The sequence below is a fragment of the Staurois parvus genome, unplaced genomic scaffold, assembly GCF_062004578.1.
Source record: "Staurois parvus isolate SC_StPar_1 unplaced genomic scaffold, SC_StPar_1.0 ptg000351l, whole genome shotgun sequence".
In the NCBI taxonomy this organism is placed as follows: Eukaryota; Metazoa; Chordata; class Amphibia; order Anura; family Ranidae; genus Staurois; species Staurois parvus.
Window position 1 is genome coordinate 755,064 of NW_028318147.1, and position 23,714 is coordinate 778,777.

General features: G+C 41.8%; 1 protein-coding gene across 1 annotated transcript in view; it reads right to left on the reverse strand.

The window, feature by feature from the left end:
• The window catches only part of GRHL2 (grainyhead like transcription factor 2), a 134,705-nt gene that overhangs the window by 66,486 nt on the left and 44,505 nt on the right, over positions 1–23,714 (reverse strand). The window contains exons 4-7 of the mRNA XM_089684638.1: positions 18,713–19,091; positions 14,945–14,997; positions 14,626–14,779; positions 5,425–5,536 (exon numbers count right to left, since the gene is read on the reverse strand). Of these exons, the coding sequence (XP_089540764.1) occupies positions 5,425–5,536; positions 14,626–14,779; positions 14,945–14,997; positions 18,713–19,091 (698 nt within the window). The remainder of the gene's footprint in view (positions 1–5,424; positions 5,537–14,625; positions 14,780–14,944; positions 14,998–18,712; positions 19,092–23,714) is intronic.

Below are 23,714 nucleotides of genomic sequence, written 5' to 3' on the forward strand. Positions count from 1 at the left end.
CTCTGTGGACTTTAGAACACCCCCTTTATGTTACCGACACTTCCTGTCCCTGGGCAACAACGCTGCTCCTTCATCAATGCAATGTGAGTTTTATCACCTCTGGACAGGAAGGGGGTTAGTGGCAGGATCACCAGGTAAAATTAAAGAGAAAAAAAATGAAAAAAGAAGACTAATGTAACCACCACACCTAAAGAATGGTAAGCTGCAATATATTAAATCATTGTTCTTGGCTTACTATATACTATCAGGTAATGGTTTAGATCTAAACACATTGGAGCAATTTACTCAGACGGGAGCACACAGAATCTGGTGCAGCTGTGCATGGTAACCAATCAGCTTGTAATTTCAGCTTGTTTATTTAAGCTTCGACAATAAAACATGGAAGCTGGTTGGTTTCTATTCAGAGTTGAATCAGATTTTGCACACTCCAGTTTTAGTAAATATCCCCCATTACATAGTTATGTACAGTAGTTAGTCTGGCTGAAAAAAGACAAAAGTCCATCCAGTTGAACCATATAAAAAAAAATAAAAAGTTATAATCCTATACTCACAGTTGATCCAGAGGAAGGCAAAAACCCAGCAAAACATGATCCAGTTTGCTCCTGCAGGGAAAAAAATTCCTTCCTGATCCCCCGAGAGGCAATCAGATATTCCCTGGATCAACTTTACCTATAAATGTTAGTATCCAGTTATATTCTGTGTATCTAGGAAAGAATCCAGGACTTTTTTGAAGCAATCCACTGAGCTGGCCAGAACCAACTCTTGAGGGAGTCTATTCCACATTTTCACAGCTCTTACTGTGAAGAAACGTTTTCGTGTTTGGAGATTACATTTGTGGAGTTTCTAAATTGCTGTACTTTTTAATAGGCTATTAAAACAAAGGGCTTCAAATAACCATTTTTGTGTGTAAAGCACAGAAAGTAATTTCAGCCAATTAGATTTCAGTATTCTGTGGTAAGATCAGTTAAAAGATGATTCCTGGTTGCACAATGTATATAGTCACAGCACTGAACCAATAAATAAACCTGTAAAAGCGGTCCTTTGGTAGTGCCTCTGATGATGAATTATATTGTATATTGTGTTGTTTGTTGTTCTATAGCCCTGACACCGGAGAAGCTTTGGAAGACAGATTTACAATTAGCATGCACCTGATGGGATACGGTGGGGTGACAATGAAACAGAGAACTGGGAACGGTAACGGTAAGGGCTGCTCTTCAACATCACATAAAGGTGTGGTTCAGCACATAACGCAGCTCTGACCCCTAACACACAAGACTTTATGTATTTAGGAGGCTTTTTGAAACCAACCAAACTGAACCAGTCTAAGTAAAGAACATTGATTTATCATCCATCTTTTATTCTTTTCAAGTGTACTAAGTCAACTGCCTGGTCCGCATGGGACTGGTGCATAGTCAGTATGCTCAGGCCAATTTATCAATTGTCACTATGAGTGGGGGAGGGGGGACAGCACATACACCAAGTGATGACTATACCAAACTGACCGTAATTCAGTACGAGCAAGCCAGGCAAACACTCCACTTCCCCAACCCCTTCCTTTTGTGACTATGCCGACCATCCTTTTCCATTATAATATTATTATTATACAGTATTTATATAGCGCCAAAAAGGTTTGCTCAGCGCTGTACATTATAGTGGGGGACAGAACATTATTATTATTATTATACAGTATTTATAAAGCGCCGATAGTTCGCTCAGCGCTGTACATTACAAAGGGGGACAGAACATGTGACAGAACAATACCCATACAATGCAGAACATGAGGGGATCGAGGGCCCTGCTCTTTCGAGCTAACAATCTAGGAGATACATTATATATATTTTATTATTAACCAGTCCAATTTGCAATCCATTTTTTTATGCTTTTCAAGTGCAATGCACCAAGGCTTACAGTGTGGTTAGCCCTTCCGCTTGGCAGCACTAGGATCATAGGTTTGAATCCCAACCACTGCGCTACCTGCCTGGAGTTTGCATGTTCTACCTGTGCCTGTGTGGGTTTCCTCCCAAAGACATGCTGGTAGCGCTAGTATATGTATGAATATACCTGAGGGCAGGGACTGATATGAATGCACAATATATTACAAATGCACAATATATATGTAATGCACTCGGTGAATTGTTGTCACTAAATATAGTAAGATCCTTCTGTACTGAAATGTATTGCAATTGTACTGTCTCCCTTTATATTGTACAGTGCTGCGCAAACTGTTGGCACTATATAAATCCTGTATAATAATAATAATAATAATATAGTTAAGAGTTGGTTCTGGTCAGCTCAGTGGATTGCTTTAAAAAAGGCCTGGATTCTTTCTTAGATACACACAATATAACTGGATACTAACATTTATAGGTAAAGGTGATCCAGGGAATATCCGATTGCCTCTCGGGGGATCAGGAAGGAATTTTTTTCCCAGCAGGAGCAAATTGGATCATGCTTTGCTGGGTTTTTGCCTTCCTCTGGATCAACTGTGGGTATAGGATTATAGCTTTTCTTTTTTTCTATGGTTGAATTGGATGGACTTTTGTCTTTTTTCAGCCAGACTAACTATGTACCTATAATAAAGAGGCTACAATATGGGAAAGTACTCATGGGCCCCTCAGCCAATTTTTCTTTTTGACTGAAATGAGCTAGAATGTGGTATAATACAGGGTCTACATGTGTTTTATTTTTTTTGTGAAGAGTCTGCTCTTTCAATTGCCTGGTCTGCATCAGGCTGGTGCAAAGTGCAATTTCTCTGTTTTTACACCGAGAGGAGAGGCCAGCGGACATTACAAGGGGAACCTTTACCAAGCTGACCGTAATGCTGGCCATATGTTCTCAGCTTTCTTTTGCTTCACCTGTGGGCTGAATGAAAGAAATCTAACAGATTCCTCCATTCATGCTATATAGCAGGGGTGGCGAACACGCGGCTCTCGAGCCGCATGCGGCTTTCGGCCAAAATGAATGCGGCTCTTTGCTCTTACTTCTTTGATCTTACCTGTTCCTCTATCCAGTGGCGCGCTGTCTTCCGGCTTCTGTAGTGTGGACACTGGGCATGACAGCCGGGTGCCAAGTGCGCATGCGCAAGAAGCGGTGCTTTTTGTGAATGGTAAGGCGGTACCTGGGACACATGACAGATCCCAGAAGCCGCCAGACCAATCACAAAGCGCAAGTGCTTCTCGCTCATGCGCACTGGGCACCCGGCTGTCATGCCGAGCACCATTACAGAAGCCGGGAAGACAGCGCGCGGCTGGATCGAGGAACAGGTAAGATCAAACAAAAACTCTGCGGAAGTAAGAGCGGGTACCTGTCAAATTCAGGTACCCGCTCCCCACCTCCCCAAAGGTCAGCAGTCATTTGTACTGTCCGCAGTCTCTGGTCATCCCCTGTGCTGTCCGCAGTCTCTGGTCATCCCTGTGCTGTCCGCAGTCTCTGGTCATCCCTGTGCTGTCCGCAGTCTCTGGTCATCCCTGTGCTGTCCGCAGTCTCTGGTCATCCCTGTGCTGTCCGCAGTCTCTGGTCATCCCTGTGCTGTCCGCAGTCTCTGGTCATCCCTGTGTTTTGTAAGGGGAATAAAGTGTTATGGTGAATAATATGGTTTTAATTATGTGTTTTTGTGTGAGTGTTTGTCTGTTTTGGTAGGTCACTGAGTGGTGTGGCTCTCTGACTTTCACAGTTTAAAATTTTGGCTCTTTGTGTCTAACTTGTTCGCCACCCCTGCTATATAGTGTAGATGGATGAATCTCCCACTGTGCCTATTGTACCAGAATACCTAACAGCAGCGGCGTCAAAAACATTTAAGTCCGACTCCTTCAATAGCTGACACAAAGCAAATTTCCTGATAAATCAGCCAATATGTGTATAGTGTGCGGTCACTTTAAAGTGGTATTAAACCCAAAAGCATTTATATCGTGCATTTATTACATTGCAGCTTACCAATTCTGCATTCGTTTTCTATTTTAGGTTTTCTTTCTTTTATTTACACCTGGTGATCTGGCCAGTAAGTTTGTTGTTCAACAGAACAAGCTGTTCTGCAGATGTAGAGGTTTAGAGGGTTAAGACAAGCCATTTAAAGTGTTACTAAACCCACAACAGTAAAATCAGTCTGTATATGCAGTAAGCATTTTGTTATACTCACTGTGCAACCTAAGGGGTTAATCCTCTGCATTGCATAAAAAGACAGTTTGATCCCATCTTCTCTAATCCTCCCCTTCTTTTATTGTCCCCAATCCAACTACTAATAGAACAGAGCCTTGGGGGCAGGCTGCACATGCTCAGTTTGGTATGTAATGCAAGATTTATTTTTGTCTTTGGAGAGTGCATGTGATCAGCAAATCAGTGCTGGCCAGACAGAGGGTCAGGGGTTATGCAGCCTCATTTGGCAATCAGGGAAGAATGAAAACTCCTCCTACAAGCTTTACCCAGTGCTCTGCTGGACACTGATAGAAGTCACAAAACTGCTCTAACTACTGATAAAAACAGGTATGTAGCAGTTTATATTTACTAAAATAATTGCATTTCCATGTTCCGTGTACTGTGGGAGACCAGATATAGTGAATGCAGGGTCATGGGTTTAGTAACACTTTAACACTAACTGCTTACAATGATCAGCTTTTATTCATTTATTTAAAACCTTTTTTCCAAAACTGTTGCTGTAACTACCTAAAATGTGTTAGCTAGAGTTTGGCTTCAATGTGTTAGTGTATCTAAACCTGCTAGTACACCTAACAATTCCCTCCTCCCAGACTGATGCAACCACTGCATCTAATGATCGGTAAGCTGCAATAAATAAAATAAATAACATTTTTTGGTTTGGGGTTTAATACCGCTTTAATTTAGTATAAGCAAGCCAGACACACATTCCACCCTTTATCCCTTCCTATTCTGAGTATGCTGTCCATCTAATTACATTATACATTACATAGCTTGTAGGTGATAAATCCACATGAATATTTGAGGATATATTTATATCGTGCAAATAATTGTATCAATGTGTCTTTAAAAAAAAAAAAAACAGGTTCCTACACGTGTGTAGTTCTATTAATCTGCTGCTCAGTCTGTTTGAAAACAGTAAACTCTCTGGATAGTTTATCATACGACTGGTATTATTTTAGCAGGTGGTGGAATAATTGCACTCCCCAGTGCACAGATCAATACTAGACAGGGGCGGACTGACAACTCATGGGGCCCCCAGGCAATAAGGGATCATGGGGCCCCTGTGTCCTTGCCCAAACTCAAAAAAGCCTATTAAAAAGGTACCAGGGGCATCTCATGGGGCCCCCTACTGACCCCGGGCCCTCGGGCAGTGCCCAAGTTTCCAAATGGTCAGTCCGCCCCTGATACTAGAGTTTAATTCTGGTAATACTAGATGTGAATGATACAAACCTAAGCAGTATATAAAATTATACAGTTATTAATGATAATTACCAATATCTAGGACGCGCTGCTTTGCAGTGTGCTGCCGCGAGTGCCAGTACTTCCAGTATTTCAATTGTTCATCGCGGTTCTTGTCCTCACTGAACACAACCATGATCACGCTCTGAAAAGATAAAACCAATGGAAACAATCAATGGCACAATGCAAATAACTGACTGTCAGAGCCATGTACCAGAATGGGTTTTGCAGTGTGCACGCAACAAAAAGCGATTAGTATCAATCCTGGCGAGCGTAGATGATGGGACATTATTTCTATTGTTCTGTTTCTGTAGATGAGATAACATTCTAAATGTTTTTAAACTTCCTGAAAAGAGTCTTTGGAATTAATTTTATGCATGATAAACTCCTCATAATAGGCTCTTGCTGTTTTAACCCTTTTGCTTTTAGGCCCTACCTCACATTTTGCACCTTAGGGAGCTGAACCATTGTTTATGTAGCCTACAACCGAAGAGGCGCTACTGAATTTGGTCCTAATTCCCCCTTAGAGCACAAACAGCAAGGCACACAGCATTTTCTGCACTATTCCACTGGTTCCAAAGAGCTGTCTAGGGGTTCCATTTTGGCTTTTTTTTTTGGAGCAATGAATTTGAACAGGGATAGGGAGCATGGGATACCCTGGTAAACTATAGAACTGAACAACTGGAGGACTTCTCGACTTTTGGCTGCACTATAGAAAAAAGAACATCCCACAGAATCTCTGCACTGATGGTGATCTCTACTCCTTCCATAATGAAAAGCTACACACAGTCACTACTCTTCAGCACTGCAGTCGATTACTCAGATAGCCACAGGATCATCAGTTGCCTCCTGCCAATATCCACTGGGCTTTTCCTAGTGAGGGAGATGTAGACTCACACCACCATAGGACAACTGGACTCTTTCTCTCCAGAAAGTTTCTCCAGACCCAACTTGATCCCCTTACAAACAGGCCCCCAGCTAAGCCTAGCTGGGACCTCAGTGTCTTCTTGGAAATTTTTTCCGTGACTTCTGCCCCAACACACCCTTGTGCTCAGGCCTCAGACTTTTTATGGGCTTTCTTGTCACCTACTGGGCACACCTCCCCAGTGATTGGCTGGAGTCCTATAAATATTCAGGCTGCCCACTCTATCCTTTCTCCCACTATGTTTCTAGAATCCTCTATAAGACAGGGGTAAGTAACAGAGAGCAGCCTGTGAAACACTGAGCAGCCCTAAATAATCAACCTCTGTTGATTACAGTGGAACCAACTAAATTTGCCTAGCAGCCTACTTTGAACTAGGAGGATACTACGTTTGCAATTTTTCAGAGTGGAATATAGAGAAATGAGGCACTGCATGTAATAGAGAGGTAAAAAGCACTGAGTGTAATGAAGATATGAAGCACTTAGTGTAATAGATGAGACACTAAGAAGTCTAATTATCATTATTTTCACCCAATGTTTTGTCAAGAGTCGCTCATTTTTTATCAAGATTACATTTTACACATTGACTCTGTTTTCATTCATTTTCCAGCAAAATTCTCCAATCCAAATTTTACATCAAACAAGATTCACCAATGTGAAAAATGGCATCAGGTGAGATTTGCCTACATCTGTTCTTCAACAGGAAAACTACTATATTCAACCTATTTATCACTCAGAGAATGCACAATCAATGGAAATGTATTCAACATTTTAAAGATATTTGCCAAGCTTACATTTTAACTATTTGCCTGGTTTGTGAATTTTGCCTTAAAAGTGATTTATGGCTGGTAAACTGGTGAAATTTGACCATTTATCATTCTGTAGGCAAGTGACCCACTAGCACTGGGACTGTTTGAGAATGCCTTTTTTGTTTTTCCTATTGATACAACTACAGTGTTACTGCTTTTGGCAGGAGAGAGTAGCAGCCAATGCCAGCTAAATCTGATCTGGTTTCTTCTCTGAGGTTAGCTTTGAACTTGGAATTTTCCATTTGATTTTCTCCCAGATTCTGGGGTGGTGAAGAATTATTGCCTGTCTTGGCCTACTGTGCAGGAGTGGCTCCAGGCTGGAAGGGAGCATTTGCAGCTACAAACAAAAATGGAGGACTGCTAGGCCAACATTTTGTAGGCAATAACTCATTCCAGCCAGCAACAGCACAAGCTTTCCAGATTAGCCAACCCAGTTTCTCCCCACATATTAGAGCAGATATTGAAGGCAGCATTACAACACAATGGGGTTGCTTTACTAAAATCAAATAGACTGATCACTTTGAAAGGGAATTTGCCCCAGAGCATTGTGAGGGTGACACCATTTCACTTTGCAAAGAATATCCACTCATGTGCAAGGTAAATAAAAAAAGCAGTTTTGCTTGAACATGTTTGAAGTCTGAAGAGCTTCTCCTCATTCACAAAGCTCTGGGACAAATTCTCTTACAAATTATGTGGCCTATTTGCCTATAGTAAATCAACCCCAAACTCTCCATAACTGTCCATTTCCCCACATTTGATGGTGAGTCACTGAATACCAAACAGGTTTTTTACTACCTAGCCCAGATGCCCCATTCAATTGGTGCAACTGATTGCACTCATGTACCTACTGCACCACATCAACGGGATGAGATGTAAAGAAATCACATACATTTCCATTTGTATGTATGTATGCATATTCTCAGTGTCAACTGTGGCTTTCCTGGGAGATGTCATAATACTTTAATTTTGAGGAGGTCCAACCTGGCGGTGAAATTCCACCAAGGAGTAATGACGATGGGGAGGCTGGTGGGTAAGTGCATTTTGCTTGTTAGCACTAATGTAAGCAGTCAATCATATTTTTCTTTTTCCAGTCTCTCCCTGAACATCATGGCCCATGATATACAGTACCTTAACCAATGCTACAGCAGTCCACATTGGCTGCTTTTGCAAATGTATTAAAATGTTTCCTATTCATCATGGTACCTGACTATTGTATTAAGACAAACAACCCTTGGCCAAGCTCTTATAAATAGCACTTATGATGCTCCAAGGGAAGCAGTCAGTATTCGGATGCTGCTACACACATACACATTGCAGCTACAAGAGGTGATGTGGCAAACAACCCTTATATAAAGATGTATGAGCTCATCCTCCCTCAGACTGTGGTTGTTCTTTTCCCCATGTTCTTCTCTTTTTTTAATTTTCACATCATGAGTATCCAAATGTACACAATTCATGTCCATTTCATGTGCATCAATCATGCGTTCTCATTCTGTACTGTACTCCTGGATAAAGTGTTCTTTTTGCCCCTCCAATATTTGTGGGTCATAAATAGAGAGAATAGCAAAGGAAAAAGTTCAATCTCAGTGTCAGTGTTGTCCATACCTACAGCTTTTTGGCCAAGCTAGAGTTTCTTTTGGAAGGAAAGTCAAACCCTACTATGTCCATTTTAGACCTAACTTAACTCCCAATCTAGCATTCTTAAAAAATTGGAAATGCATTGTATATTTTTCACTTCTAATTTATTCTCATATTTGCATATTAACCTCAAAATATTATGTATGTATTTTATCTATTTATGTATTATGCATGCAGATGACACCGGTTCGGAAGACCACAACAACTTGCAGAGTAATGTCATAACTGGGCACATCAGAAAACAAGATCTGCCATTCAGCTTCCTAAAGTCAAGGTTCCATTGTCTATGTGTAGGTAGGTGCATCGTGGTGTGGCGGCAGTAAACACACAAAGTCCAGTTGAAAATACCAAGGCTTGTATTGAAGAGATGGACCAAGTGTACAAACTAACAAGCAGGAGAGCGCCACACTGGGGAACATTCACAGTTTTGTGCAGCTTGAGGTATGGTATGGGTAAGATGCACCAACAGCTTCTGTCTCCGAGGACAGAATGCGGCCTGGCCTGTCTGAGCACAATAGGAGGAGGATTCCAATGCAGGATGGCGTGTCCCTAGCCTGTAACCACTCATCTGGAACCTCTAACTGCCACTAATCACTTTTCCTGATAGACAGGAACTCTTTCCCGACACTGTCCACTCTCCAAAAAGCGTGCCAAAGCCTGGGGGTAGGCACTTAAAAAGTCCAAGATGGCCACCGGGGTCACCTGGATGCAGCATAGCCAACTGGAACGCTGCCTCCAGGGGCCAAGAAACCATAGAGAAACCAGGTTTTTCCTAACTTCCTCTCCAACTACAGCACCGCTCTGGCTGAGCACCACCTACACTTGAGAAAGCAGATAGGGAGAAATACTGTTACAGTTCTTGTCATTCTGTGCCATGCTGCATAATCTGGCTATCAAACATCACTTGCAGCTATAGCAGTAGAAGTGTAAAAAAACATTAGCAGCACCATCATGTTTTGTTGCTTTATTTCCAGGTCAAAGCCACAGTAAGGTGGGAAACAGGAAGTTGAATCAATAGGTAGAAATGTGATACCAAGTGATTTATGAAAAATCACTGACAGATATGTCGAAATAACTGAAAACAAGTCTAATGCAGAGGCGGACTGAGAACTCATGGGGCCCCTGGGCAATAGGGGATCATGGGGCCCCTATGTCCTCGCCCACACTCAAAAAAAGCCTATAAAAGGTACCATGGGCATTTCATGAGGCCCCCTACTGACCCCGGGCCCTCGGGCAGTGCCCGAGTGCTCGATTGGTCAGTCCGCCCCTGGTCTACTGTACTTTTATTATTGGACTTGGCAAGATTGTATTATAGATTATGCAAGATTCACTGGTCAGCTGCCTTCATAATAATAATATTGCCAACTGATGGTTGGATCCTGTCAAATTTGTAAGGAAATCCTTTGGGTGATGTTTAATAGAGAGTGCTATGAGGGTGTGTGTTGGAGTGCAAATCTCACTGTTGCCATAGATACTTGGGCATGGGCTAGAACGAAGATCTCCTTGGTGGCACAGTAAATGGGGGTGAACACAGCAGTGTATTTAGGCTTTGTGCTGCCCTAGGCAACACAAAAATCATCTGCCCCAACGGACACCGACCAACACCACCCCCCCTTCCCCCTCCTGCGGAGAGAGTCTGACATTGACCAGCAACACCCCTGCCCCCCACTACTTCCCGGAGAGAGGGAGAAAGACTCATCTTCAAAACTCCGGACATCCCTGTGAACAGGAGTCAGGCTCTACAAACACCATTAAGCAGCCTGCAGCCTCTCTTGGTTCCCACCTGGTTCCCATGGCACACGTTTCCCTTCTTTCATCCCTTCTTCTGAGGGGAGGTGCTGCCCCCCTGAAAAATGCCACCCTAGGCAAGTGCCTTGTGGTAAATACGTCCCTGATTGAACAGTGTGCACCACAGTGCACATATCAGTAGTGGTGAGGATACTGAGATATGTTCACTGAAGTAGCATGGATACAGGGGAGTGAGCTATGTACACTGTGGGGCATGTCTCACTGGTCACTGCATGATGGAGTTATAAATCACAAGACTGACTGTACTAAATTACAAATCCTTTAGCAGGTAACTCAGTAAATGCATATTTGTTTAAATTGTGTGTTAAGCTTTTTGTCAGGAGCTTTAAGAGAATCAATATTTAGCCATTTGTCTGGAGCATTATGAGGATCAATATTTATTTAAATGGTACAGATTTTTTGACAATAGGACACTTTTGATATGTGAGATACTTTAATAAAACACTTTCCCGTGTTCAAAGACATTGACCTACTCAGCTACTTCTCAGTACACCTGTGCCTACAGGCATCCATCTTGACAGCAAGAGGTGCAATTTAGGTTGCCACTCAGCATGAGTTTCTTACTATTCTACTACCCATAATTCCATCTGACAATGGAAACACTATCATCTGTGAAATATATGGCTGTCATACATTGTCCATTCAGCTCATCTAAAAAAGTAGCCTCGAGGGGTAACTTAAACATCTGTAGCTGCCATTGTAACAGCAATGGTTACAAAGAGAATTTTAACTGCAAACTTTCCACTAGCAGTACCTAGAGAAATTGGAGCAACAACCTCAAAACATTTCTTTCATAATTCAGTATAGGTGATTTTTTTTATTTATTCTGATTTCATTATCTTTATGTACTCTCCTTCCTTCCCTGTTGTCCTTTACAGATCCTTTGTTTTTCCACATACAATAGTCATCTGTTGCTTTATATGAAATTAACATTCTGTTTAAAGGTCTTTCGGACATGTGGCAGACACGTATGCTGTTTAATGCATATTGTATGATCTTTACACTTGTTGTAAGATGGGAATCTAGGCCTATTTCTGTTCACACAGTGGGGGGTAGGGCGGATGAAACTTAACCCAGGCAACTAACCTTGCTTCTACAGTTGATACCCCAACATTATTTTCTGAGGTTATTTGTGCCCCATATGTTAGCCGTAGTTATAAGAAGGTGTTCTGAAGACCCAGTTGCTAAAAGTATATGTAAACCATAAAGCTGGCCATGCATTATACAATTTTCTTGTACAATTTTCCTTTAGATTTACCAAAACCATATAATATGAGGTCAAACCTAAACACTTTTCATTTTTTTGCAACCAGGGAAGCCCTCGCACTACATAGTTGAAGGTAAATCTAAAGAAAATTTAATAAGAAAATTGTATAATGTATGGCCAGCCTTACAATGAACTTCTCTTTTTTGTTCTGTTAAATGTACCATTGAAAGCAATTGTTATCGTGGTTTGATAATTGCAAAAAAAAAAAAAAAAAAAAGCAAACGTTGATCATGTCATAAATGTAAAGCTGTCCTGGGTCCTATGCACACTTCCAGTGTTATTTTAACCACTTCCTGTCCGGACACTTTTACCCCCTTCCTGTCCAGGGCAATTTTCAGCTTTCAGCGCTATCACACTTTGAATGACAATTGCGCGGTCATGCAATACTGTACCCATATGAATTTTTTACCATTTTTTTGAGACAGATAAAGCTTTATTTTGGTGGCATTTATTCACCGCTGGGATTTTTATTTTTTTTACTATGTAAATGAAAAAGTCCAAAAATTTTGAAAAAAAGTGTTTTTTTTAATAAAATTTTGCAAATAAATAATATTTCATCCTAAATCTTGGCCAAAATTTATTCCGTTATTTTTTTAGTAAAAAAAAAAATCCAAATTAGTTTATAACCAAACATTATAATTTTTAAACATTTTTTTTTACATTTTTATTTTATTTTTTTTTATATTATTTTTTATTTTTATTTTTTATTTTTACATACTGTCACCCTAGCAGTACAGTGTCACCATGGTGACACTGTACTACTTGTGGGGGGTGATGAAGATTTTTTTTTTTTTTTTTACACTGATTGCTTTTACACCCATATAGGATGTAAAAGCAATCATTTCTCTTTCTCTCTGTCTGCATTCTTGCAGTCATTGAGAAATACTGAGTGAGCTGTGATTGGTCACAGCTTGTCACATGGTACAAGGCTGTTGTGAATAGCCTTGTACCATGTGACCTCTGTGATCATTCACAGATTTCACACGTAGTAAGCAATGATGTCACAAGTGACATCTTGCTCACTACTTTGCATGTGATCACTGATTCGCCAATCAGTGATCACATGACCGGGACCTCGTACAGAGGTCCCGTCCGACGATCGGTGTTTCACTGTGTCCGGAGGACACAGCGGACACCGGATCGCGGTGGTGCGCGCTCCTAGGGAGCGCGCACAGCTAGAAAAGGCGGGTGCCGTTTAGGAACGGCAACCCGACCTTGGACTGCCACCGCCCTGCCGTTTATAAACAGCAGGCGGACGGCAAGAGGTTAAGGGTTAATTAGCCCCCACAAGTTCTTATCTTGGACTATAGAGCAATTATTCTGTATATTGTGGAGTTTAGGAGAGTGGGAGAGATCATGTAGTTTGACAAAAGACAACTGGGCAGGGCTGACACCAATTCTTTTGATTGTGATCCGGAAAAAGACAAGTGCTGTCAGGCCACAACAGGAAATTAGAAGCTGAGTGCATTTCTGGCAGATCGGCAGGTATTTTTTTTATATATATTTAGGGCCTTTAAAAGGATAAAACATGGAAATGTTTTGCAGAGTTGTACTTTTTTATGCTCTGGCATATGCTTTAAAATACTTTTTTTTTTAATGTAAATATTTTTTTATTACACATGCATTATGACTTCTGCAAACAATCCCCTCTCAACTGATCTCAGGAAGACAAAATGTATGAATTGATTCTGGAAGAAGCTAGCACCCCATAACAGCCTTTATTCTTCTGGGAAGGCTTTGCACAAGATTCAGCCGTTTTTCTATGAGTATACAGCATATACCCTTTTAGCCAAAGAAGCATTTGTGAGGCCAGGTATCGATGTTGGACAAGATGACCTGGTTAACAATCAGCTTTCCATTTCATCCCAACAGATGTAGGGTTGTAGGGTTGTGGTCAAGCCTCTGTAGAGACCGCTCAAGTTCCTCCACACCAAACTCATCAAATCATGTCTTTATGGACTTGGCTTTGTGTACCTGAGTGCAAAATGTTGGAGGGGGAATATTTCGACCATATGGTGCTTTGATCATGCAGTGTTTAATAATCATAATATAGTGTTTTCAAGGTTTTTTTTTACAGATACGTATGTGAATATCATCAGCCTAATCTATGTACCCTTATCAGTGTGGGATAACATTGAAAAAATTGGCAAGCACACTGGCTAAGTGGTTAGCACTTCTGTCTGGAGGTACTGGGGTCATTGGTTTGAATCCAACCAAGGCACTGCCTGCACAGAGTTTGCATGTTCTCTCCGTCCCTGTGTGGATTTCCTCCAAAGACATGTAGGTAGGTTAATTGTCTCCTGTCTGAGGCTAGGCTGCTGGGGGCAGGAATTACAACGAGGCAACTACCTGCATCTGAATCACGCTCTTCTTGCATTCTGAAACCCCTAAGCATCTCAGCCTGCAGTATGATCTTGGGTGCGAGAACTGCATGGTAAAAAGGAACATGCCGTTTCCCTGCGGCCACGTTTTTAAAACAGTGGGTGCACTCTTTTTCTGTAGTTTACATGGATCCGAACCCCATTCAAATAAATGGGCTGCTGTCTCTGAGCAAACATGGGCCACACAGGCGGCACTAGTGTGAACCGAGCATAAATAGGCCCTAGTTTGTATATGCATGAATGTGAGTTATAGACCTTAAATTGTAAGCTCCATGAGAGCAGGGACTACTGTGACTGTACAATGTGTAAAGTGCTGAGTAAATTGACAGCGGTATACTGAATAAGTAGCTGTAAAAACTGTGAATGCTAAAAATAATATAAATATTGATCAACCATAACATTTCTTACCCGAACTTTTGAGATAGGGTGCCTGAAACACTTATTGGTTCCAGTTTCGCTTAGGGTGACGGCATAAAACTGGCCTTTGTTCAAGTAAGTCATTGGTCCTTCGCCTTGTTTTTGCCGAAGAGATTTCGTAGCTTCTAGAGTATACTGAAATGTGCTGTGGGAAAAGCAACAACTTATTTATATCATTGCATCTGACGGCCACAATCTTACATACATCTTTGCATTCAACAAACTTTACGAGCCGTGTTTACTGCAAGACCATTGACATTTCTTACAGTTCATTGCCACAGCAAAATATATATGCATGCATGTATATTACCTGGATGTTTGATCGTACAAGAATTCCTCCGTCACAGAGGAGCCGCGGTATTTCTAAAACAGCAGGAAATAAAAGTATAATTAGATTTATGTCTTTTTAATTGCTATATAGTATATATCTGTTTCACATATGTGCAGTGAATACCTCTATGGCACCCAACATTATGTATATTGCAATGATCCAGCACATGCTGGCAGATAAAGCCTGCTCAGACACCAATCCTTGTCCAATGATATGAGACCTGCAGTTCCAACTTGCATCCAACTGCCTTCTAAAATATTAGCTACACAACCTACTTCAGCAGGACAGCTTGATCATGTGACCATACTGTCTATCACAAGGCTGAATGAAAAAAGTTGTCTGGGCAGGAATGGAGACAAGATATCTTGAAGGAGAGCCTGCCTTTTGGCATACCCAAGACTTATAATCCATAAAAGGTAACTGAACTCAGTTACATTCATGGGGCTCATACTCTTACTTGGCCATGCACATTGATTTTAGTCTCCTAACCATGAATATATATACCTTCATGTATAACCAGCCTTCATTAGGTGCCTGGAGTATGTCTTGTAGCAGTATCACAAAAGAGCAAAATGTCATTTTAATGCTGTAAGCAGTTAGTATGCTTTAGGGGCCCATAGCTGTATGAGTATTTCTGTGATTAGTGACAGCAGAGGACCCCTGAGCAAATGAAACATTCTGGTTTTAGCTTTAGCGCAACTTTTGGTTCCCCCACTCATGGGCACACTGCTTGCCATAGCCATTTGACCTGATACTGTCACCTTCACAACACATGATGTTGTACTGCAGTCAGAGGTGTAACTAGAATCTTCAGGGCCCCAGTGCAAGAAGCCATGAAGAGCTCCCTTCAAAAAAACATTTGCCAGCAATGAAAGGGTTAATTGTGTCCAGTCACCAGGGATCTTCTAGAAATTAAACTTTTATTTCTAGAAGGTCCCTGGCAACTGGACACGATTAAAGTGGAACTACACTGCACGTGAGTACCAAAAATGCTATTTAATTCATTTTTAATAATCAAAGAAAGTTCCCCCATCCATCGATGTCTCCATGTTTTATTTTGCTGAGAAATCACTTTGAAAATCACCCCTCCAGAATGTCTGACTGTGACCATCTTGAGTAAGGGCAGATAGTTCATGTATCAGTTACTTCCTGGAATCTACCTGTCCTTAACTCAGGCAAGCATGCAGGATGGTGTGCTTAGCTGAAATAACCCCTCCTCCCCTCCTAAAGACTCCTGGGATGTATGACATTATTTGCCTAGGCCTAGAAAACAGGAAGTAACTGAAGAAATGTAAAAACAAAAAAATTTTTAAAACAAGTAAATACAATATACCTTCCTATCTATTTACTAATGCTAGCAGCATAAGGATTAATAATAGTTTTTTGACTGAGAGAGTGAAGTTCCACTTTAACCCATTTATTGCTGGCAGATCAGATCCCAGTTGGAAGTGCATGATTAACTCTTTCATTGCAAACAGATCCCTAGTGGAAAGGCATGATATTTTCACCAGGGATTTGATAGCAATGAAACGGTTAATCATACATTTCCAACACAGATCTGAAAGGGTTAATCATGCAATTCCAATTGGGATCTCATCTGCTGACAATGAAAGGGTGAATTGTGTCCAGTCACCAGGGATCTTCTAGGAATCAAAGGGTTATTATGTGTTTCCCCTTGTATCTACTATCTCCACTAAGTAGCCACCACAGCAAATACCTCTGTCCGGCCTGCTCTGTATCCTAAGCCTCTCATAACATCACACCTTCTTTCCCCACATTGTGCAATCACCATTGAGGCCAGCAGCGCCCCCTCTCCAAATCCCCCTCAATCACTGCAAACCTTGCAGCAGGCTCCACCTTGGGGATGATCAGTACTCCAGTGGGAGCTGCCTGATCACTGCTGAAAATGGGGGTAGGGGAAGGGATCTGTCCCTGGCATGCTCTGCAACAGACTCCTTTCCTGGTCTCTTGGGTTTCTCTCACAGTGGCGGAACGCCAGGGCCTGGGTGCAAGTGCAAACTTTGCAACCCTGGTAATTCCGCCACTGATACTATAGCTAAGGTAGCTGGATAGGTAGATCCTAATGGCTAATTCCCTAGTGGTGGTAGCAAGTAGTGGTTGCAAGATCCTTTCACCAGACCGAGCAACACAGCAGCAGTGGTTTCTTCAGTTAGGTGTCCGCTCACTCTGGGTTGCCAGTAGGCAGTGCAGCAAGGTCCATATCCCGACAGTGGCTCGGCAACATGGTTCTCTTGCTGTCTCTCCCACACAGTGTGTTTTTTTTCAGCAGTTCAGTCTCTCTGGGGGGGGGGGGACTGTACCACATATTCCTCTCAATAACTCCCCCTGGAAACACTGCACTGTCCTGGTGAATTTTTGCCCAGGCAAATCTTGCTCCCTTCTCCTTTAAAACCAGGGTGCAGTTCAGGCCCCATGGACTTCAGTGCACAGTCCACTACTTGAGACTGCATGTCCCATCAGGCCGCTCGATTCTCTCCTGATTGGCTCCTTGTTCTGCTCAGTGATCTGGGATTACACAGAGCTCACTGCAGACAGGAGGGGAAGCGAGCGGGGAGCAAGCACACAGACAACCCGCAGCTGCACCTCTTCCCTGTCATAGCACAGCCAACCTGAGCCCTAGTGTAGTGGCTGAGGGACAGGGGACAGAGCACTCAGCTACACGAATATGACAGGGAGGCCGCATGGGCCCCCTGGAGGTTGCAAATGCGACCCCCGATGTTACGCCCATGGCCGTAATGCTATTTGCCTTATTTTTGTTGTGCACGTCTGCCATGTGTCTGTATTTGGTAACTTGTATGCCCTGACCACATTATCATTACCAATGGACAAGATGATGAGACGTGGACGTAAGTGTGTTTCGCTATCTACATCGCCTAAACCTCCACATAGCTCCCTGATGTACCTATACCATCCAACCTTTTGTGATGAGAAAAAGTGAGACCTTTTAGTACAAAGCATGTAAGAAAAGAACACATCCCTGCCACTACCCCAAGTATGTGGACCACAAAGAGTTAATTATATTAATTTGGTTCCAAATAAGGGACAGTTGGGAGCTGTGTATAGCGACTCTGGATGTCCAGTTACAGAAGCAATATTTGAACATCTTAGAGGAACAGTCACAGTTCTGTGGGTGTATCTTTCCCTGTACTGGCACAGGAATGGTTAGATTGGAAATGCCAACAAAACCTTTGCCTCTTCAGGAACTTCAAGCAAGTGTAATCTCAGCAACCCTTAGTGATGGATCCCACTCACGTAACAGAAAGGTCATAATGGGTTTGTTTTCTTGTTGCAACCACATACCACACTGTGGCTGTAATTTGTTTCAGGTGGCAAAACAATTTCCACTCATGCACCCTGGATGAATTTTGATTTGGTGAGCACTCTTGGCCTATACATTTAGAATATCATGTGGTCACAATTAAGGAATAACTGGAAACGTTCTGAGGCCACAGAAGGCCTTATTTGTCAAAGGATTTGAAGAAGATAGTGTTGCTTTTGTCACAAGCAAGCTGTCAATATCATACATTAACTCTTCTATGTTGGAATAAAACAATGAAGGGCAGAATCTAATTGGTTGCACTAGGCCTCTGGGACAGGTCACCCACTTGACACCTTAATAAATAGTGTCAATAGGGGTCACTGATAAGAGGCCTAAACATTATTTTCTGTTATCTGTTTAGGCGCTACTAAAAGATCAATATATACAGGTGTTATTTGAATATTTACTTCAGTTTCTTTGAAGCTTTCATTGTATGTGCTGTCTGGAGTACTCCGCTGATCATCTTTGAGGTAGTCTGTATGTTGGCTGATATGTCCTCCGTAGTGACTCTGCTCAAAAATCACACTCCTGGGTTCCTCGCTGTCTCCTCTGTAAGGCACGGAGGGTGACATAAATACTGGTGTGAATTCCTCTGCTTTTACCACAGTGGCAGAGGAAGCAGGGGCAGAAGGACTGTTTGATAAGTTGCTGTTATATTGTTCTCTCTTAGAGGACTCTACAGTCTCTGTGTTCAAGGAAAGGTTCACCGGAAGACTCTTCAAAACTTGCACCCTGTTCTCTCCAGTGTTCAGGTTCCCTGAAGATTCAGAATTCTGAATGCCATTCCTGGGCGTACAAGAAGTATAAAAGCATATTATGATAGATGGCAAAGAAAGGGGATGAATAATAACTTACATTATTTTTATTGCAAAGCATGTACTCATATAGGTGGCCAAATTTGCTAGATATAAGTTAATGCTTTCCTTCCTGCTTCTTAGTCCCCATTCACACAGGTGCAATCTGCTGTGCTTTGGCCGTCACGCAACACAAGAGGGTTTCATTATTGTCTATGGGGACCTTTCACACCTATGCAAAGCGCTTCTGTGTGCCTTGGAAACAGCTGAAACTTCTTTTTGTGCTTATTTAGCTCCCTAGACTTTATTGGGAGCACATGTATAACACATGAAAAACCAATGAAAATGCATAAAAGAATACATTAAAGTGATAGTAAACTCTCAAAAACGAAAAAAGTTTTCCTCTGCAAGGTAATGTCATAATGTGCTAGTATGCATCACATACTAGCACATTACGTGAAACTTACCTTAAAACGAAGCCCTCCAGTGTTGTGCTGTCACCACTAACTGGGCTTCTCCTAGTCCCTCTTTTCTTCTCCTAGTCCCTCTTGCGGGTTTGCGAGCCGCGATGATGTAACTCCTGCACATGTGCACGGGAGTCACTTTTTACGACACACAGCTCTGAAGGAAGGGCACAGACATGCACCGATGCTCTACGCAGGTAAATATCTCCTAAACGGTGCACATGTAGAAGATATTTACATTACCTACAGGTAAGTCTTATTATAGGCTTAACTGTAGGTACAAGTGTAAAAATAGACTTTACTACCACTTTAAAGGTACATGAAAAATGAACAAAATGCACCAATTGTTAACCTAGCCCTAAAGAAAACATTATTTACATTATTGAGTACCCAACTGGACAAAGTATATGTAAGTGCATTGTCTCATCTCCCTAGGTGCCCTGTAACACTAGCTGCAATGTCCAACAGGCCACCTGCCACTGCAACTAACAAGGAGATGTCTGCTTTGCTTTGTAGTGCCAATCTCTGGCTCCCACCAACGCCCAAAGCAAGCACCAGCAAGAGGAATGGAGAGGGAGGTGTGACATGTCAACTTCCCTCTCTTTGCATTCCTCGTGCCAGTGCTTGCCTCAGGCAAGTGCTCAGAGACAGATATAGGCACTAACCACTTGCTCTCCAGAGGATTTACCCCCCTTCCTGACCAGGTAATTTTTTGCGTTATGGCGCTGCATTACTTTAACTGACAATTGCCCGGTCAAGCAACGCTGCATCCAAATGAAATTTACATCCTTTTTTTCCCCACAAATTGAGCTTTCTTTCGGTGGTATTTGGTCACCTGTGCATTTTATATTTTTTGCGCTATAAAAAAAAGACTGTTTTGAAAAAAAAAACAACATTTTGCTATTAAAAATGTCCAGTAAAAAATAAAATTTCAGCATAAATCTAGGCCAAAATGTATTCTGCTACATGTCTTTGCTAAAAAAAATCCCAATATGTGTAAATTAATTGGTTTACGTGAAAGTTATAGCGTTTTACAAATGGCGGTATAGATACTGGAATTTTTTTATTTTTACTAGTAATGGCGGCGATCAGCGACTTATAGTGGGACTGCGGTGGGCATTCTGACACTGGGGGGAACTAACTTGGTGTCACTGACATCCCCAGTGACACCAATACAGTGATCAGTTCTACAAAAAAGCACTGACGCTGTACTAATGGCGCTGGGCAGGAAGGGGTTAACATGAGGGGTGATCAAAGGGTTAGCTATGTGCTGTGTGCTGTGTGCTGTTTCACAGTAAGCTCTGTGTGTGTGCTTCACTGTAATCACACTGCTTTGGATGGCTGTGCTGTGCACAGCCATCCAAAGCAGTGTGCATGAGCTGAAACAGAGAGGAGAACTGTATTGTTTACATACAGTTCTCAACCCCGTCGGAGATCCTCGCAATCACCAGCCGGGACCCAGTGATTGACATCCGTGGCTACAAACGGCAGCGCAGGTAGGGTGCTCGTGTTCCCCCTACTCGGAAATACAAAATCACGTATATATACGTGATTTTGCGTACCCGTGCCACCCTGTAGCAGTATATCTGCTATAGGGCGGTCGGGAAGTGGCTAAAAAGCAAAGCAGCTGTCTCCATACTAACAACGATGTTGGAAGCCTGTCCAACATTGCAGCTAGTGTTACAGGGCACCTAAGGAGCGAGGACAAAGTACTACATGTACTTTGTCCCATTGGGAACTCAATCATGTAAAAAAATTATTTTTTTTAAAAAGTGAGTGTACTTTTCCTGTTTCCTCACTGTAAGTCTATGGATCTACTCAGATTCAATAAACACAAATAAAGTCTCGAGGTGGAAAATCCCGCAGCTAGTTTTATAAGAGTTTTCTCAGCAAGTATGCTGATTGTGCTGTCCAAAGAAAAAAAATCTTATGAATCTACATATCAAATATCATAAAAATTAAAAAATATAAAATGTAAATGCTGCAATAATAGCTAAAATGTGCACTTATGGATTTGCACTAAAGTATCTTGTTAATACAAATATCCAATAGCAGTACAGCTTTATCTTGATAAAATGCACACACAAGTGTATATCATTGTCTGTTCTAGTAGCATCCCATACAGCATGCCAGATATCACATTACAGTCCCTTATCTATGAGTAGCAGAAAAACCTGCAGTTGTTTTATGATTGTCCTTATCATTAGTAAAGAATGATAGGAAGACAGCAATAGGAAATTATCATATCAATTATGAAATCACATTTCCACATTTTGGTACTAGCAAATGAAATAGTTTCATGCTCACCCTGGACATTGTGATTGCAATATAAACCAGATTACATCTGAAATTGTATTCTATTTAAATGGTGATATGGTTTCCTACCGTATAGGTTATACATGCTTGGTATCACAAAATTTGTCTTCTTTAGCTAGAAAACAGGATATTTTATCCAGCATTGGCAAACTTTATATGAGAACAGATGAGGCCACCAGTTCAGATCTCAAAGCAATTATCCTAAGTATCTGTAATCAGGCAGACTCTTGTTTTGCATCATGCATGCCATTCCCTTTGAATGACACTCCAACATACTAAAGGAATGCACCTACATTACAGTGCAGCACAATGCACAGTGATACGCTACTGGCGTAGAAAAGTAGAAGAGTGACAGTAGAGAAAAACCTGTGATCCATTGTGTCTGCCCCCTTTTTAATTTTTTTGTCTGATTATTTTATGACAGCTTAAATTCACTTACTGTTGACTGATTTACAACTTCTGCTGAAACTCTGTTTCAAGCATCAACTACTCTTTCAGTAAAATAATAATTTCTAAAATTGGTTTTGAACTTTCCTCTCACTAGCTTGAGGCCAAGTCCTGATGTTCTTGAAAATACTGCCCTTCTGAACCTTATTTACAACATTATTGTATGTAAAAGTTTTAATCATGTCCACACATTACCATCTTTCCTCAAGACTGTATATATATTAAAATGATTCTAAAGGCTTTGAAAAAAAAAGTCTATACTTACCAGCTGTGCGCAGTGGTTTTGCACAGAGCAGCCCAGATGTTCCTCTTCTCAGGTCCCCTGCTAGCGCTACTGGCCCCTCCCTCCTGTACGGTGCCCCCACAGCAAGCAGCTTGCTATGGGAGCACCCGCTGCTCAATGTGTCCATTCACACGTGGAGCTGCAGCTGAGCCCCACCCCCCTCTCTTTTCATTGGCTCACTGGCGGTGATTGACAGCAGTGGGAGCCAATGGCTTCCACTTCTGTTTCAGCCAGTGAGAAGAGGGAGTCCTGGGATAGCCGAGACTCCACTGCACATCGCTGGATTGAGAGGGGGCTTAGGTGAGTATTAGGGGGCTGGGGGGGATGCTGCACAAAGAAGGTTTTTTACCTTCATGCATAGAATGAAGGATTCAGGACTTTTTTCATTCTGCTGGTGCCCCTCTAGTGATAACTGAAGATCTGCAGTATATAGGGGAATCAGGACCTCCTTGCTACTGATCCCTCTAGCGATAGGTAGATCTATAGTAGGTAAAGATACCTATATATATGTAAAGATCTATAATAGGCAAACAGGATCTCCTTCCTCCTGCTGATGATCGCTCTAGTGATAACTAAAGAATTATACAGAGGAATCAGGACCTCCTTTCTACTGTTGGTGATCTCTCTAGTGATAACTAAAGATCTATACAGAGGAATTAGGACCTCCTGCTGGTGACCTCTCTAGCGATAGCTAAAGATCTACAGGAATGGAACTGGGACCTCCTTCCTCCTGCTGGTGATCGCTCTAGTGATGAATAAATATCTGTATAGGTGAATCAGGGCATGCTGTTGGTATTACCTCTAGAGATAATTAAAGATCTATTAAGAGAAATCATGACTTCTTTCCAACGGCTGGTGATCCCTCTAGTAATGACTGAAATTATTTATATAGGGCAATCAGGACCTCCTTCCTACTGCTGGTGACCTCTCTGGTGATAGCTAGGGATCTATAGAAGGGAATCAGGACCTCCTAACTCCTGCTGGTAATCCCTCTAGTGATAATTAAAGATCTATAAAGAAGAATCAAGACCTTCTTCCTCCTGCTGAGAACCTCTCTAGTGATAGCTAAAAATCTATATAGGGGAATCAGAACCTCCTTCCTCCT